Source organism: Dermacentor andersoni, chromosome 6 (genome assembly GCF_023375885.2).
Source record: "Dermacentor andersoni chromosome 6, qqDerAnde1_hic_scaffold, whole genome shotgun sequence".
Taxonomy (NCBI): Eukaryota; Metazoa; Arthropoda; class Arachnida; order Ixodida; family Ixodidae; genus Dermacentor; species Dermacentor andersoni.
Window position 1 is genome coordinate 165,837,626 of NC_092819.1, and position 18,278 is coordinate 165,855,903.

The 18,278-nt window shown below is 44.6% G+C and overlaps 1 protein-coding gene across 4 annotated transcripts in view; it reads left to right on the top strand.

Annotated features, from left to right (window-relative positions):
• LOC126523402 (cyclin-dependent kinase 8-like) overlaps positions 1 to 18,278 on the top strand; it is a 275,486-nt gene that overhangs the window by 21,417 nt on the left and 235,791 nt on the right. For all 4 annotated transcript variants that reach the window (XM_050172023.3, XM_050172024.3, XM_050172025.3 and 1 more), the window contains exons 3-5: positions 9,811 to 9,886; positions 15,757 to 15,867; positions 17,958 to 18,098. In XM_050172023.3, coding sequence (XP_050027980.1) covers positions 9,811 to 9,886; positions 15,757 to 15,867; positions 17,958 to 18,098 — 328 coding nt within the window. The remainder of the gene's footprint in view (positions 1 to 9,810; positions 9,887 to 15,756; positions 15,868 to 17,957; positions 18,099 to 18,278) is intronic.

Consider the following 18,278-nt stretch of genomic DNA (forward strand, 5'->3'; position numbering starts at 1 on the left):
CTGCCGAAGAGCATCAGGCAGATGGTGAGAGGCCCACGCAAGCTTTGCCTACAAAAGTGCTTTTCATTCATTTCATTTCATTAATTTCATTTATTATACCCTCAAGACCACAAGGTATTACAGAGGGGAGTGGGGTAAAAAAAAAAGTTACAAAACAAAGAAAACAAAGAAGGCAGCAAGTGATGTAGCCATAGACATGTGAAGCCCGAAGCGATGGTGTTGATTATGGCCGCACGAAATTGTGCCTGGTCCTCAATAGCAATCAACGCGGCGGGAAGGTGGTTCCATTCTTGACACGTCCTAGGAAGAAAAGACTCATGACAAGCTCTAGTGCGACACTGCAAAACTCCAACTTTGTGATGATGATCAATGCGAGGAGATATGTAGGTTGGGGATGAAATAAGATTATCACGCAGATCTGAATTATGGAAGTATATCTTATGAAACAGAGCCAGGCGAGAGCATTTGCGACGAGCAGAAAGTGGTGGGAATTGGATGTTTTTCATAGAAGTTATGCTAGCCGTGCAGTTATAATTGCTTAGGATGAAATGCGAGGCATTATTTTGAACACGTTCGAGAGATTGGATCAGTGTCTCAGCATATGGGTCCCAAATTGATGAAGCGTATTCCATTTTACTCCTAATTAGCGTCTTGTACAAAATTAACTTTAATGATGACAGTGCAGAAGAGAAGTTTCAATGGATGTAACCTAACATGCGATTACTTTTATTGATTACGCTGTCGATATGTAAAGACCAGGAGAGAGTAGAGGTTGAACAGACACCCAGGTATTTGTAGGATGTAACTGCTTCCATGGCAGTATTATTAAGGTAATAGGTCGAAAGAGGAAGTTCACGGCGGGTTACACGTATGGTTTTGCACTTAGATGGGTTTAGTTTCATTAACCACAAGTCGCACCAGTTACAGACAGCGTTAATGTCGTTTTGCAGAATATTAGTATCAGCGGAGTCAAAAGTTTCATGAAGAATAACGCAATCGTCGGCAAAGAGATAAATGTTAGAAGAAATTTCATTGGGTAAGTCGTTAATATATATTAAAAAAAGGAGAGGGCCTAACACTAATCCTTGAGGAAGGCCAGATTCAACAGGGCTAAATGTAGAGAAGTGGTTATTAAATGCAACGAACTGGGATCGATTAAGAAGAAAGTGCTCTAGCCATGCAAACAGATTAGGGTCAAGATTTAGTTTACTAAGTTTAAAAATGAGTAGCTTGTAACATACCTTGTTGAAAGCCTTTTCAAAGTCGAAGAAAACACAGTCTGCGCATGAACCTTTATCAAGAATAAGATGAAGATCGGGAGTGAACGAAAGCAGTTGTGTTTCACAGGACAAACATTTGCGGAAACCGTGCTGTGCGCGTGTGAAGAATGAGTTATCGTCTAAGTGCTTAACTAAATGAGAAAACAAGATATGTTCGAGTAATTTACAAGGAATGCTAGTGAGGGAAATAGGGTGGTAGTTATGAGGTGAGCATTTGTTGCCGGACTTGTGAAGTGGAACTACCTTCCCAATTTTCCAGTCTGCAGGGAGCTGATGGGTGTCCAAAGATTGCTGGAATATTTTTGAAAGTAATAAAGATGAGTAAACAGAAATGTTTTTCAAAAACTTTGCGGTGACCAGGTCTGGGCCAGGGTTTGTCGACATCTTTAGATTTTTAATTACATTTTCTACCCCAAGTGGTTCGATTCTAATAAAATCCATAGCCGGGTAATTGCAGCTATTTAGGGTGGGAAACACAGGATTAGGACATAGAACGAAATTACTGCAGAACACGGAGTTTAGGATTCGGGGACATTCAGCGTCGGGTATTTTTGATCCACTAGAATCAGCTAAGGTTATTGTATCATCTTTGGAAGGTTTTATGATGCGCCAAACTTTTTCGGGTCTTCTGTAAGTATTGTAGGCAAAGTGTGTTCTTGAAACATACTTTTAGCGAGTTTTTTAGCTGCTATGTAAGCTTCGTTGGCGTCCTTGTAAGCGTCCCACTTAGATGCCAAGCGACGTTTTTTTGCGATGTGGTACAGGCGCTTTTTACGATTGCAAAGCCTCTTTAGGTGGGAATTAAACCAAGGCGCCTTAGAATTTGACGATATTATACGCGACGGAATAAACTTATTTGTTAGTTCATGTACTTTTTTTCTGAATATGATCCAGTTATTGTCTACCGTGCGATCATTGAAGTTACTTAAAAAGAGTTCAAGGAAGTTAGATAATTCCAAGTTTATATCATTAAAGTTTGCCTTGTTGTAGTCATATATTAACTTTTTTTAACAGCCGGCTTTGACAGAGGTGACGTATGTTAAATGAAAGAACTAGATGGTTGCTTACACCAGGTATACACGAAACATTCATAATAAGGTCAGGATGAGAGCATAATATCAAGTCTAATCCCCTTTGAAATTCTTGTTGGTTCAGATTCTAGTTGAGTTAAAAAAAATAAAGAACAAAACTCAAGAAATTCATTACGCTTTGAAGAATATGGATAACAAGCAGGTGGATCAGCATTCCAAATTATATTCGGGAAGTTAAAGTCCCCCATTAGTATAACAGGTGCTTTTGGATGCAGCACAAAAAGTGTGTGAAGTGCGTCATGAAGTTTGGCAGTGAAAGAAAACGGGTAAAAGGGAGGGTGGTAACAAACGGCGAAAATAAATTTTCGATGGCCTAGGTCAACGCAGCCGCACGCTATTTCTAGGTTGGTGTGAAAGGTAACGTGATGACAAGGCAGAGATTTCGAAAAGGCAAGCAGTGCACCTCCACCGTGGCCAGCCATGCGATCACAACGGAAGATATGAAAGCGGGATACGCCCAAAATTTCACAGTCGTACACCTGAGGATGCAACCACGTTTCAGTTAGAGCGATTATACTGGCACCGCAGTTGTCGACGAGAGAGTTAATTGCTTCGTGCTTATTTATCACACTTCATACGTTAGCGAGAAGCACTGGGACATGTGCTGATGAAACAACGCCACTACCCCTCGCGTGTTCCTACGTAGCAAAGGGACTGCCTGAACTGACCGCTGTGGCCACGCCATCAGGGAGTGCGTGCTTGATTTGCTTGACGCAATCGCTCGTTGGGTCGTACAGGAAGGATTGCCTACCAGTAAAAAGCTTAATAAATCTTATCTGAAACGGGCGAGAATTGGGCTGGCGCTTACCAAATTCGATAAGCTTTTTCCTTCGTGCCTTGTTGCGGGCGAGAAGCCCTTGGAAACAGAAACTTTGTTAGCTTTCAGCTTGCTGCCCAAGGAAAGTATGGTTTCCTTGACCTTAAAGTTAGTTCATTTCATTATGATGAGGCGGCACTTCCCGTCTGAAAAGGCTCCGATACGATGCGTGCGTTCAACCGAGTTCGGTGGCAGATCACGTTCCATCGCAGACAAGGCAGCGATAGTTTTCTGCTCGGTCTGCAGCCATGATTCACGGGAGTCAGGTATGCCATAAAAAATAAAGTTGTTACGTCTTGTCCTGTCCTCCAGATCATCCAGACGAGCTATAAGGGCGACCTGCTGTTTTTCCAGGCTTTCCGCTGATTGTTGCACTTTGACCAAATCACTAGGGACATTGTCAAGCATTTTGGATTTTTTTTTCGAGCGATTCTAGGCGGCGGTAAATGTCAGTTAGCTTGCTTTCAATAACTTTAGGCTTGTTTTGACATCCTTCACGTCCTTTTTTAACTCAACCTGGCCTTTGGCAAGCTCACCTGTTGTTTCTTTTGTTTTTTAGCATTTGTAGGACAGAACTAATTTCATCGGACTGAAGCTCATTAACACTATTAGAAGCAACGACATCTTGGCTTGATTTTTGTGGTTTTGGAGGCCCTGGTTTTTCCTCGACATCGCCACATTTTAACAACAGCAGACTCATGTTAATGCAGTCGCACACACTATCGAAGAAAACAAGTGGGCAGGGGAGCAGCAATAGGGAGCGATTGTCACTCCGTCTAGCGTACAAAGCCAAATTGTTACGCCCCTGAGGAGCGAAGAAATGATGCATATGAAGCATACTGTCGTAAGCGCTGCTCCACTGCCCACTAAAGTGGTAGACCATCTGCGCGTTGCTTATGAAGAAGCCGGGCATGGGCGTTTCTTCCGGTGTTGTCGTCCCAGAAGGGATGAGCTTCCCGTCCAGCAGCCAACTGTGTGAAGGCGGCACGTAGGTCTGAGCACGTGTGCTGTCGACGGAACCACGTTGGCCATGATCAGCAACCGCACAAGCGCCACCCTGAGGGTAGATATCATCATGAGCAGCAGCAGCCTGGTTATGCCCACTGCAGGGCAAAGGCCTCTCCCATACTTCTCCGACTACCCCGGTCATGTACTAATTGTGGCCATGTTGTCCCTGCAAACTTCTTAATCTCATCCGCCCACCTAACTTTCTGCCGCCCTCTGCTACGTTTTCATTCCGTAACTCTTAATGACCATCAGTTATCTTCCCTCCTCATTACGTGTCCTGCCCATGCCCATTTCATTTTCTTGATTTCAACTAAGACATCATTAACTCGCATTTGTTCCCTCACCCAATCTGCTCTTTTCTTATCCCTTAACGCTATACCAATCATTCTTCTTTCCATAGCTCATTGCGTCGTCCTCAATTTAAGTAGAACCCTTTTCGTAAGCCTCCAGGTTTCTGCCCCGTACGTGAGTACTGGTAAGACAGCTGTTATAAACTTTTCTCTTGAGGGATAATGGCAACCTGCTGTTCATGATCTGAGAATGCCTGCCAAACGCACCCCAGCCCATTCTTATTCTTCTGATTATTTCAGTCTCATGATCCGGATCCGCAGTCACTACCTTTCCTAAGTAGATGTATTCCCTTACCACTTCCAGTGCCTCACTACCTATTGTAAACTGCTGTTCCCTTCCAAGACTGTTAAACATTACCTTAGTTTTCTGCAGATTAATTTTTAGACCCACCCTTCGGCTTTGCCTCTCCAGGTCAGTGAGCATGCATTGCAGTTGGTCCCCTGAGTTACTAAGCAAGGCAATATCATCAGCGAATCGCAAGTTACTAAGGTATTCTCCATTAACTCTTATCCCCAATTCTTCCTAATCCAGGTTTCTGAATACTTCCTGTAAACACGCTGTGAATAGCATAGGAGAGATTGTATCTCCCTGCCTGACGCCTTTCTTTATTGGGATTTTGTTGCTTTCTTTATTGAGGACTACGGTGGCTGTGGAGCCGTTATAGATATCTTTCAGTATTTTTACATACGGCTCGTCTACACCCTGATTACGCAGTGCCTCCATGACTGCTGAGGTTTCGACTGAATCAAACGCTTTCTCGTAATCAATGAAAGTTATATATAAAGGTTGGTTATAGTCCGCACATTTTTCTATCACTTGATTGATAGTGTGAATATAGTCTATTGTTGAGTAGCCTTTACGGAATCCTGCCTGGTCCTTTGGTTGACGGAAGTCTAAGGTGTTCCTGATTCTATTTGCAATTACCTTAGTAAATACTTTGTAGGCAACGGACAGTAAACTGATCGGTCTATAATTTTTCAAGTCTTTGGCATCCCCTTTCTTATGGATTAGGATTATGTTAGCGCTTTTCCAAGATTCCGGTACGCTCGAAGTCATGAGGCATTGCGTATACAGGGTGGCCAGTTTCTCTAGAACAATCTGCCCACCATCCTTCAACAAATCTGCTGTTACCTGATCCTCCCCAGCTGCCTTCCCCCTTTGCATAGCTCCCAAGGCTTTCTTTACTTCTTCCGGTGTTACCTGTGCGATTTCGAATTCCTCTAGACTATTCTCTCTTCCATTATTGTCGTGGGTGCCACTGGTACTGTATAAATCTCTATAGAACTCCTCAGCCACTTGAACTATCTCATCCATATTAGTAATGATATTGCCGGCTTTGTCTCTTAACGCATACATCTGATTCTTGCCAATTCCTAGTTTCTTCTTCACTGCTTTTAGGCTTCCTCCGTCCTGAGAGCATGTTCAATTCTATCCATATTATACTTCCTTATGTCAGCTGTCTTACACTTGTTGATTAACTTTGAAAGTTCTGCCAGTTCTATTCTAGCTGTAGGGTTAGAGGCTTTCATACATTGGCGTTTCTTGATCAGATCTTTCGTCTCTTGCAATAGCTTACTGGTATCCTGTCTAACGGAGTTACCACCGACTTCTATTGCACACTCCTTAATGATGCCCACAAGATTGCCGTTCATTGCTTCAACACTAAGGTCCTCTTCCTGAGTTAAAGCCGAATACCTGTTCTGTAGCTTGATCTGGAATTCCTGTATTTTCCCTTTTACCGCTAACTCATTGATCGACTTCTTATGTACCAGTTTCTTCCGTTCCCTCTTCAGGTCTAGGCTAATTCAAGTTCTTACCATCCTATGGTCACTGCAGCGCACCTTGCTGAGCTCGTCCACATCTTGTATGATGCCAGGGTTAGCGCAAAGTATGAAGTCTATTTCATTTCTAGTCTCGCCGTTCGGGCTCTTCCACGTCCACTTTCGGCTATCTCGCATGCGGAAGAAGGTATTCATTATCCGCAACCTCTACTAATAACTCTCCCCTGCTATTCCTAGTGCCTATGCCATATTCCCCCACTGCCTTGTCTCCATCTGCTTCTTGCCTACCTTGGCATTGAAGTCGTCCATCGGTATACTGTATTTTGTTTTGACTTTACCCAACGCCGATTCCACGTCTTCATAGAAGCTTTCGACTTCCTGGTCATCATGACTGGATGTAGGGGCGTAGACCTGTACAACCTTCATTTTGTACCTCTTATTAAGTTTCACAACAAGACCTGCCACTCTCTTGTTAATGCTATTGAATTCCTGTACGTTACCAGCTATATTCTTATTAATGAGGAATCCGACTCCTAGTTCTCGTCTCTCCGCTAAGCCCCGGTAGCACGGGACGTGCCCGCTTTTTAGCACTGTATATGCTTCTTTTGGCCTCCTAATTTCACTGAGCCCTATTATATCCCATTTACTGCACTCTAATTCCTCCAATAGCACTGCTAGACTCGCCTCACTAGATAACATTCTAGCGTTAAACGTTGCCAGGTTCATATTCCAATGGCGGCCTGGGATTCTTGGCACTCTCTGCAGCGTCGCAGGTTTGACCGCCGCCGTGGTCAGTTGCTTCGCAGCTGCTGGGGACTGAGGGCCAAGGTTTGATTGTTGTGTTCATATAGAAGCTTGTGGCCAAGTACTGCACCAGGGTGGCCAATCCTGCCCTGGTGAGGGAGTGTGTTACCGGTTCTGGTCACCGGGATCAGGCCACACTCCAGGCCTGTTGATGCAATTTTATCAACACGCGGATTTTTTTTTTTTAGTCCGGTGGAAAATTGCACGGCACCGGGATTCGAACGACGGACCTCTTGCACGCGAGGCGGGTGTTCTACCTCTACGCCACCGCTGCAACCCTGCACCACTGCAGGGTAGATATGCAGGGGCGCAGGCGGTGAAACAATCGCCAGGATCAGCAACACCTGCACAACTAAGAGCAGGTGCCTTGTCAGCATCGTTGCAGTGCCGGGTCCGCCGTATTTGGTTGGTCGCATTGCCAGGTGCATTTGCCATTAGCAGCAGTGTCTGTTAATGCTTCCAAGTCTTGTGTCAATAATAAGCCGTGCTTTCAAAGAAAAAAAATAGCAAAGAAAAGTTGCAGTTTTGTCCGAAATGCGAAGCACTGATAGTGGTAGCAAAGTACAGTAGAACCTCATTGATGCGTTCCCGTTACGTACATTTTCCTAGCATCAACGTTTGCAATGAACACAAAAGATGACCCAATAGAGTTACAGTCATTTTTTACCAGTTCATACATTCCCGGAAAACACGATTTTTCGGCAGCAATGTTCAGTACGTCGCCGAACTGTGATCATATGATGCGTTTTCCAGCCACTAGATCCCATGTAAACAAGAAAATGCATGAGGTGCATGCAATCGAAAACAGTATATAGCTGCTTGCCATGGCAGCTTCACCGCAACACTTGCCCTCCTGTCTCGCGTGAAAACGCCGGCGTGCACTCAGTTTCTCATTCGGTACCAGCAAACCTTCTCCGGGGTCGTCGCAAGTGGCATTCATTGCTATCACCACTAATTCTGTTGCGATAAGTGCCTTCACCTATCTGTTTCACAGCGTGTGGGGCCATTAGAAGCGAAGCACATGCTTTTTATTGGCGATAATTCAAATGCACTGCCCCTCCCTGCTGCAGACTGCAATCGTATATGTTTTGCAACGACTTGATTCCACGTGAACAAAAATAGGCGCGAGCTGTGTGCGATTGAGAACTGTATATAGCGGCCTGTATACTGCTTCTTATTCCGGTACCAGCATGTCTCCGCCCGGGCCGTTACGCACCGCATTTGTAGCTATCGCCGCCAAATCTATTGCGATAAGCATCTTCACCTATTTGTTTTACAGTGCATGGCGTGCAGTGCCATTGGTAGCATACTGCACACTTTCAGTAGGCGATAATCCAAACGTGCCGCCTGCGGCTGGGAACGGCGGCACGTTTGGATTATTTCGCTTTGGTGGCATCCGGCGTCGCCTACCAGCTCAATTTCCTTATGCTTTCCTTTTGGCCTCTTAAAATACCACACAATAGGAAAACAGCATAACATGTCTTGGGCCGCCGAAGCACCACCAGCTTGATGCACATTGGCGTTTCGTGCTGCAATGATCTGCGCGACGCTTCGCATTAAGCAGATGTCAACAATAGTTGAGTCTGTCAAATTTCTTTAGTTACTTCGGATTGTACATTCACCCAGTTGGTACAATCTTTGTCGCATTTTTTTTTTTTTCAAGACGTATGAACAAAGTCCTGCTGCATTAGTCAACTGTGTGAAGTAGGGTTCATAGTTTTATTCACTGTATAAATTGGAGGGAACATTTTCTTACTAACTAAATTACCAAGGACGGAGTCATGCGCACCCAAGCAAACCGATCTCTCTCGATGACTGTGAACACCCGCTGTCAGAATGCTGGTGGGATGAAGAGCAGGAGCAGCGATGAGCGAATTGCCCTTCGTGCTGCCCCTAATTTCAGCATGTGCTCTTTGTGGTTGGACGTGTCTGGCCGTGGCCAGGAAGTCCAGAAGAGGAGACGTGAGCTTGCCGTGCTCCATATCTGCTTTCCCTCCCCTAGCGAGTAGACAGCATGCACCAGGCCACCGTCCTTCTCGGCCCACTTATGCACCTACAGCATATAGGCACATGGGGTGCGATCTTACCGCACCTGGACTTTCTGTGGAACTTCACAGCGACATCGATGCCAATGGCGAAAATTCACTTGGAGTGTCCCTATAATGGCTATAGCAATAAAAAGGTGCCCAAAAAAGGCATTTTTAAGTGATAAAAGCAAAAATAGGCGGTTATAGGTGCAAAAGTCAGAGGAACTATAAAGTCAATGCTAAGCCACTTATTAACTCATAATTCGTGCTCATTCATCAAAAGGTAGGTGCCCTGGCGGGGGGAACAAAAATAATTTGCCTGTGATCTGGTCTTTAGTAATGAGGTGATGTTGTGAAGGCTAAGTTAGTTTAACTAGCCACGCGAAAATGTTGGAAAGACTTTTTGTTTTCACTTTGGTCAGTTATCTGCTTCATTCCTAGAAATGATTTCCATAGAAATGATTTTACCTGACCAGACGGTATTCTGTCAAATTCTTGACTACATGTTCAGTGGCTTGTAGACAAATGCACAGTGGCAGTAGCGGTGACTGTGCCCATAATCTGTGTGCGACAATTCTAGACGATTAAAGGGAACGAGTTTTGAAATCTTTGTCTTCTTGCTGATCCTGTGAACTGTTTCTCTTGTTACAGAAGTGACAATAGGGACTATGCGCTGAAGCAAATCGAAGGCACAGGCATTTCCATGTCAGCCTGCAGAGAGATTGCTGTAAGTTATGCCTTTGTTCTTCGATGGCCTGCATGCAGCTCATTGTTTTGATATCAGGCACTTTCATCTACGAGGGCTGTTCCTTAACGAGGCCCTGCGATGTTATTTTAACTGCCAAGTGTAGCACCACAACACGTTCCTCGACATGGGCAAAAAAATGTTATTCAACTTACCAATCCAAAATAAGAGCAGACTAAAAAAAGAGGCGTACACTTTCACATTTAGTTCACCCAGCAAGGATATCTTTTATAGAGGTGTACGAATACTCTAATATTACTGAATCAGATCAAATAGTGAATGTTCGAATAATTCTATTCGCAAATTGAACGAGGTCGCGGGATCGAATCCCGGCCACGGCAGCTCTATGGTGTGTTCTATGGTAAAATAAAGCGCTTACTACAATGTTCCTATGCCACATTGTTGGCTCTAACAATTAAACCTGACTACTGGGTGTCTGCACCAAAGAGAAAAGGAATGAGCCACCCAACACTTTCGGCATGCCTGCCTTTGTGCTGTGCACCTCCCAACCTTCATTGCATCGCCCTAAGCATCATTGCTAGCTTTGCGTGCCCTTCTCCCTTCTACCCCTCTGATAAATAAGTGGACTACGTGAAAGGGATGGAAAGGAGACAGAAGGCCTGTGATGGGGCAGGTCAATGTGACGGAGGCTTGCCGTGTGAGGTGCATGACTCAAAGGTGGGTCGGCGAAGGCGTGCAGCATGCAGGTGGGTGCGGCATCTTGGGGCTTTTCTTTTACAGAACTTTGCACTCTTTTTTTCTTTATGTGCACACATCCAGTAGCCATATTAAATTGTTATAAACAGTAAAGGTTTGTTCAGATGGTTGTCACGTTAGCAAAGCGTGCATCTGTCAAAAAGCCTGTATCACGCATTACTCGCGTTAAGATCTTGTCGTGCACATTGTAAGTTGCATATGTTACGCTTAAAACCGGGCAATCAAAACATGTGCTGGCCAGTTCCGTCTCAATGGACTTCACCATGGCGAAACCACCAAAAAACTCTAGGCGAAGGCACCAGAGAAATGCGGGCACCATTGCAGCTTGAACAATGTACACACGCGTACACAGTCATGGCTGTTGCTCTAACTGTGCATGCCGGAAGTCGCGTCATGGAAAATTTAAAACCGAAACTGCGGCGCGTGTTGGCCACATCATAACTGTCGTGTCTGTGTGAAATGCAAATGTAGTGGGCCTTTGAACAAATACGCTTGCGTGGGTGATGACTGTTGCGCTCTTAATGCTTCGTATGTTGCAGTCTGAACAATTTTGTTGCGATATAGCGTTTGCGCTTGCGTTTCTTGCGACATATCTGCACATTACGTACGTAGTCCAAACGTACCATAATACAGTAAGGGAGCATGTAGTAAGTGATTTATTTTGTCATAGAACACATACCAAAATTGACGGCGCATTGGCTGCTCATTGTTATATCTGATATATTGTTGAGACCAGTATGGTTATCCATGTAAGTGGGTCTGTCTGTATCAGTGCAGAGTTAAGTCCTTATGCGATGTTATAAGTGAACTACATGAACTTCATTGTGCTGAATAAACAGAATAAACCAAAGTGAAAACTATGCTCAGTGTATGGGAAAACATGGTTTTTGTCAAGATGCTCAATAAAACCCAATTTCACTACATGTTCGAGTATTGTACAGCCAATGAAAGTGACACTGGTTTGTAAATATGCACGCTACTTCAATCACCAGCTTTATCTTTCGGTGTGAGATCTGCTGATTTGCAGTCCTTGAGCAGTTTTTTACATTGTAATGATTTGTTAAATGTCACATCTAAGTAATTCAAAATGTATGCGCTCCACCACTTGAGTGTTTGACTTGGTATGCTGTTGGGACTAAGAGCTGTACAGGAATCTAGTTTACTCATGAGAACCCATGTGCCCGACTCAGTACTTAAGATGACAAAGGTTGAATAATGAGGTTTGACCCTGTGATCGTCACAGGAGACAATCACTAGCCACTAAAAGAAGAGTGGGCGTTGTCATATCGAGAGCAGGTAGCGAAGTACACAATTTTGGGTTAGCTCTTTCATTACTACACCCAGTCAAATTGATCACCATTGATTGACAGTTTTAAGCATCAGTTACTGCGTATGCAAACAGTTTGGCAGACATGTAACTCCACCTAGTAGTTAGCTCAGAAATGAGCTTGGCATACGGAGCAGTGTGTGCAAGATGGGCAAAAGAAAAAAATAAAGGTGTAGCATGTGAAGCAAGGTACCCAACAAAGGGGCGACGCACCTACCTGTGTTGTAGGCTGTGCAAGCACAACATCTACAATTTATCATTTTTTTCTGAACGTGGATTAATTTATTCTAGACATCAGTAAGTGAGCTAAACACATCGAGCAGTTTAACGCCGTTGACTAGCCACCACTCGTTGCGCCTTACCTGAAGTCGCTTTATAGGAAATCTGATGCAAGTTTCATACCTACATGCATTTTCACTCCCACACGTTAGGAGCTTGTGGATCGGTGTGGCACTGCTCTGTGGATGCTACAAGTAAAGGTAGCATGGAACATAGCTTTGGGTTACAAGTGGCAGCAAAATGATCTGTGATTTGCTTTTGTTTATTTTTACATTGATCAATGTAAGCTTATAATCGGCAAAGAAAAATAAAAGCAGAGCTGTATGAGTAACACGATACCAAATAGGAACATGTGCACATTTATAAACCTTTGTAAAAGTCATTGTGATAAGAGTACAGTGTTGTATCAAGTTCACCTCCCACTCATGCCGTGACGTTGTGCACCCTGTTCTTGTGTAACTTTCACTATAGTGCTGTCATTGGTGTTTCTGCCCTGCTTTGTAGTTTTCTTGGTTCATCCATCATCAGTACCTCCTGCACAGATGCATATTCTTTGAATTGGGCATTTATTGCATAGATGCACTTACAGTCTATTAATGCATAAGCATTCTTTGGCGAGCTCCCCAGCCTGGTCACTCAGAAAGTGTATTGCCTTGTATCTGCACAAAAATGCATAATTTGCAAGGTTAAGACATTTAATCGTTGTGATAGTTTAAATCTAGGTAATTGGTAGCTTTTAAGCGATAAGGAACAACTTAAAGCAAGAAAATAAAAAGAGAATCCCATAGAGATACATAGGGCTACCTAGAAAATGCTTGGGAAAGCTTATACTAGGGCCAACTGAAATTTGGGGGTGGTTCAACTTGAAATTTGGGGTTGGGTAAACTTGAAATTTGGAGGTGTGCCAACTGAAATTTGGGTGTGGGCCAACTTGAAATTTGAAGGTGTGCCAACTGAAATTTGGGTGTGGGCCAACTTGAAATTCGAAGGTGGGCTAACTTAAATTTGACGATGGGCCAACTTGAAATTTGGGTGTGGCCCAAGTTGAGAGTTTGGGGTGGCCCAATGTCCAATTGAATGCAGCGGAGCATCCATCGAGTTACGAACGCCTTGCAGGCAAGCGAGCACATTGAGATCCTTGGCACGTTTTCATTGGGCTCTTTCAGGGTCAATGACGTAAATATATGGCGCCGCGAACAAGTCCAAAATGGTCGATGCCGCATATTTATGGCGCCGTCTGTACGTTTAAAAAGCGAACCAATTTCCTAACTTTTTCTTTTTTGGCATGTGCTGCCACTATGTGGGAATATAGGAAATTTTTTTCTCACGCCTCCCTCTCTCGGTTTTCGTTGCATGGTTTGTTTTAGAGCTAGTTTGCTCCGGTGCATCTATATACTACCGCGCGCGCAGGCGGGCGGCGGTTTGGGCTTTGTTCTGCGGGTGGTTTCGGCATCTTGAACTCGCAATACTGATGGCTATCTCGTTACAAATCGCTCAAAGGGTGACTGCCTGTTTCTCGCTCGTTTAGTGCTCACAGGGGTGCGTATAGGAAGGATGCTGCTGTGCATGCTTTTTCTTTTATTTTTTGAAGACTCGCGAAAACTAATCGCCTCTGGTTGGCGATAAGATGAAGATTAGTAGAAGTTTGTCCCACGTTTTGCTTTTTTGATGGGCACACAACGACATAGTTTTCTTGAGTGCGCTCACCTACGCAGTTCGATTACGCTGTGAACGTAAATATTAGTGTAAGAGCAGGAACATTTAACACTTGCAAAATATTCTCGTGTGCGCATTTTCTAAGCCTTGAACTATGTGTATAACAATGCTTCAAATTTTTCATTCATTTCCCCTTTTTTATTGTTGTTATTCATGAATAAACAGTACATACAGTCAAACCTCGATATATCGAACACGGATATATCGAATTATTGCGTATATCGAACACTTTCTTTATCACGTGGAAAATCGCATGCATTTTTAATTTTTTATTTCGAACGGGGCCGGATGTAAAATGGATATATCGAACTCCGCCGCCCCAGACCAAGTGCGCTCTGTTGACAGGAGGCGAGCTTTCCCGCAACACTCTCGAAGATAGCGGCGGCGCGATGGGCGTTCCGGACTTTCCGGACTAGGGTGCCTCGATGTCCTCCTTGCCCGGAGCGGCGGGCGAGGAGGACATCGAGGCACCCTATTCCGGACGGCTGCGTACGACAGCTGCCCACATCGGTTCCGCCGAGGGCGCCATTTGAACGTGGCGGCGTACACACGCGGCGGCTTGGAGCCAGCACGGCCGCCTCGATCAAGCGCGCACGGCGGGGCAAGCCGCCTCGATTACGCGCGCACGGCGGGGCTTGCCCCCGCCGTGCGCGCGTGATCGAGGCGGCCGTGGAGCCAGTTGGAGCGCTTTGTCGGTGCTGAGCCACACAGCATGTGCATTGAGGACTTCGTTGGCGGTGACGACAGCACCGGAACAGTGGCGGAGTTTGCTCGAGCCGCCCATCGCCGCAAGCCGCACCGCACGCGTGCGGTCGCGCGAAATATTGCACGTATCAAACACTTGTGCACAAATTTCGGTTTACGATGTGTAAGGTATACACTGTGCACACAGTGTAAACGGTAATTTGTGCACAAGTGCTGGATACGTGCAATTTTTCGCGCGACCGCAAGCGTGCGGTGCGGCTTGCGGCGATGGGCGACTCGAGCGTAACCGTTTGGACTATGTTGAGGACGCCGTGGTCAAGCACACGGTTGCCAATATGAAGTAGGCTACGCTGCTTCAGTACTTTCAGCAAACAAAATAAATACTTTGTTTGAAGCTTCATGTGAGTATCTATTGCGCCACGATTGGTTCATTGATTGATTTGTGCTAGTTTTTGACGCGTTTTCTACGTGATTTTATATATCGAATTCTGGCTATATCGAACTATTTTGCGATCACCGCGCTGTTCGATATATCGAGGTTCGACTGTATATACCAACGCAAAAATATTTTTTTTTCACTTTACGGTCACACCAGAAAAATTATGGTAAATTTTTTTCGAAATAAGCCCCTCAGAAAAATTGGAATCTGCAATAAAAAAAAAAATGACCCTGAGCAGTCGCATATGGCAAAAAAATCGAGCCCGAAAGGGTCAACGAGGCGCAGTCAGAATGCAGGCGAAAGCTTGCATGGACAAGAAACATGCGCATAATACAGGCTTGCGAGAGTGACAGCGAGGGTGACATGGCATCGTGGTGATGCACTCTCCCCTCATGCAATGCCTCATGTGCTACTGCGGTTGCTGGTGTTCCCTTTCGATCGCTCTGCTCCGTCGAGGTGTGCTTGTGTTCTGGCTCAATTGGTACAATTCCAGTGAAGGAAAGGCAAGAAAGCAACGCTAAGCAAAAACAAAGTTCCAACTGAGCCAAACAATGCTTATGCATTGGTAGACAGTTCTCCCAATTTCTGTAGCTTTTTGTTAAGCAGCCATATGTGCTGCATCTTAGTGTGACACTTCAGCGCTCATCCATTGTCTTGTGTTCCTTGCAGCTGCTGCGGGAGCTGAAGCACACCAATGTCATCAGTCTGCAACGAGTGTTCCTCTCGCACAATGACCGAAAAGTCTACCTCCTTTTTGACTTTGCTGAACATGATTTGTGGGTGAGCCATCACACCATCACACATGTCGATCCATCTTCTCTGTTCCTGGTGTTTTCCACCTCACAAAATGCGGGCATGTCATTATAGGATAAACACCCTGTGTGTTATAGTGCAGTTCCTGTTTAATCTTTGGTATGAGAGGAGCACTGTCATGACAAGGCATTTTATAAAGCCAGTGCGAAATGTTGCCTGCAACTGCACACTTTGAGCACTGCTGGACTTTCATGGCTGTGTGTCCTCCACTACGTACTGCACATTCTTGAATTTCGCCTGCACTTGTTACACTTGGACTGTGTGTTTTGGCACAAGTGATTTCTGCGTTTTTATTAGTACTTCTTCAGTTAGACATTGAGAGGCAACTTGAGATCTGTTTATGTCAGGTGGTCTTTAAAGAAGAGCTACCTCTACTGCAGCTTTTTTTGCCAGAACAGTTATAAAAGAACCAGGTGAAAGCAGCATTGTTTGAATTTCTAAAGGAAGTTGTATTTAAAGGCTGTGTATAGTCTGCTGGGTAAAACAACAAGCAGGCTTATTTACGTCACTTGAGACATGTAATGTAGAACAGTATGTCCATTCAACTGAGGAGCTTGTGATTTATCAATTGAATGGTGATCATATCTGGTGCATAGTGAATCTTACCAGATACTTGGAAAGTGAAAGAGGAAAGTGCGGTACTGCATCATCACACATTGTTTTAAAGGAATGTAAACATGGTCTGCTTGTCCAAATAATAAATAACTGCTTAAATTGAGAAAACAGTTTTGAAGGATGCCTAAAAGCGAGGCATCTCTGTTCATTGTCTGGAAATTATTGAACGGAAGTTATCTTCTCCATGCATTTGCTTAATAATTGGTGCCTCTCTGTAGCACTCACGGCTTCCCTGCTGCAGACTCATTCAGAACAGCAACCACATGTAGCTCTCTTCCTTCCAGTACACTCCAGTGTTGTTATCCCTTATATTTGACCAGAAATGAATATTTGACAACTTCAAATAATGAATCCTCAAATGGAATTATGAAATGAATACCAATGACAATTCAATTTGCATTTAAAATTTAGAATACAGCAGAACCCTTCTAATACAAAAAAACAACAACATAATATCCAGGGAACATATTCCATGAACATGCTCTTTAGTTATGTGAATGTACTGTTAAATAATAAAACAACACTATGCATTGCTCAGCCTCTCAGGAGTCTGATGTATTGGATTTGGCAGAAAATGAGCGACTTATTATGCAAGTAGCCGAAAAAAGTGTATTCTCGAATGATCTCTTTCGGCGGTGTACCTTCACTTTCACAGATTTTGCTGCCAGATGCATTGGCGTCTATGAGCAATGGCATTCTTGGCACAGTGCCAAGCATGCTGTCTTCTCACAGTGCCAGGATTGCTTTCATTCGTCGACATGTCTGGTGCTATGAAACTAAAAGTGGTAGAGTAAAACCTCGTTAAACCGTAGTTGGCTGGAGCTTGGAAAAAGTACGTACTAAATGGTAGTACTGCTTAACTGAAATAGCATGAGATTGCCCACATACCTGTCAAAAACTAAACTCAGAGAGAGTGCGATGAAAGGGGAAAAAGACATGCAGTATTTGTTCACTTCATGCGACAAAAGTGTTATTTTCATTTGATGCCGCGGTGGCCTAGCAGCGATGACAGCGGCCTCAAACTTACTGAAGCTGCGAGCCAGCTTTTCGGCCAGCCCCCTCTTCTCGGCAAACACTTGCATGGCAGATTCCTCTTTGCCATAGCATATTCTCCGTGCACACGGGCGGTAGCGCTGCAGAAGTCGCAGGGCGCCTTTTTCATTGCGGGGTGCTGTTCTCGTCGCTGACGTAACGTGCAGCTTCTGCCACTGTCGGGCTTGAATTGCCCGTGCTGTCGCTTTCCGTTTTGTCCTCATCACTGTTGCTAGTCGACTGTAGTCATCACTATCATTAGTCGTATTTTGGCAGTGGAATCAAGTCTTAGCTGGGTGGTTTTGTTCTTGTGAGCACTGAATAACGATACAGGTTTGGGTGCATGGCAGAATTGCAGTGCCATAAGCATAGTCTCTGTGTAACAGACGTGTCGTGGCTTGCGTATGCAGCACATAATCAAGTTCCACCGGACAGCCAAGGCCAACAAGAAGCAGGTTCTGGTGCCACGTGGCATGGTCAAGTCTTTGCTCTACCAAATTTTGGATGGAATCCACTACCTGCACTCGAACTGGGTCCTGCACAGGGATTTGGTACGTCTAATCCAAAACGCTCGCACATTTGTGCTCACCTCTGTGCTGTGTAGTTTCGCTTGTATTGAATGGAAGCAGTGGAGAAGGCATCTAGAAATGTGGCATATCTGCTCACTGGCTGGTAAACAACCACCTAGCAATGTCGGCATGCAAGTGGCTCATATGGGATGGGCATGTGCA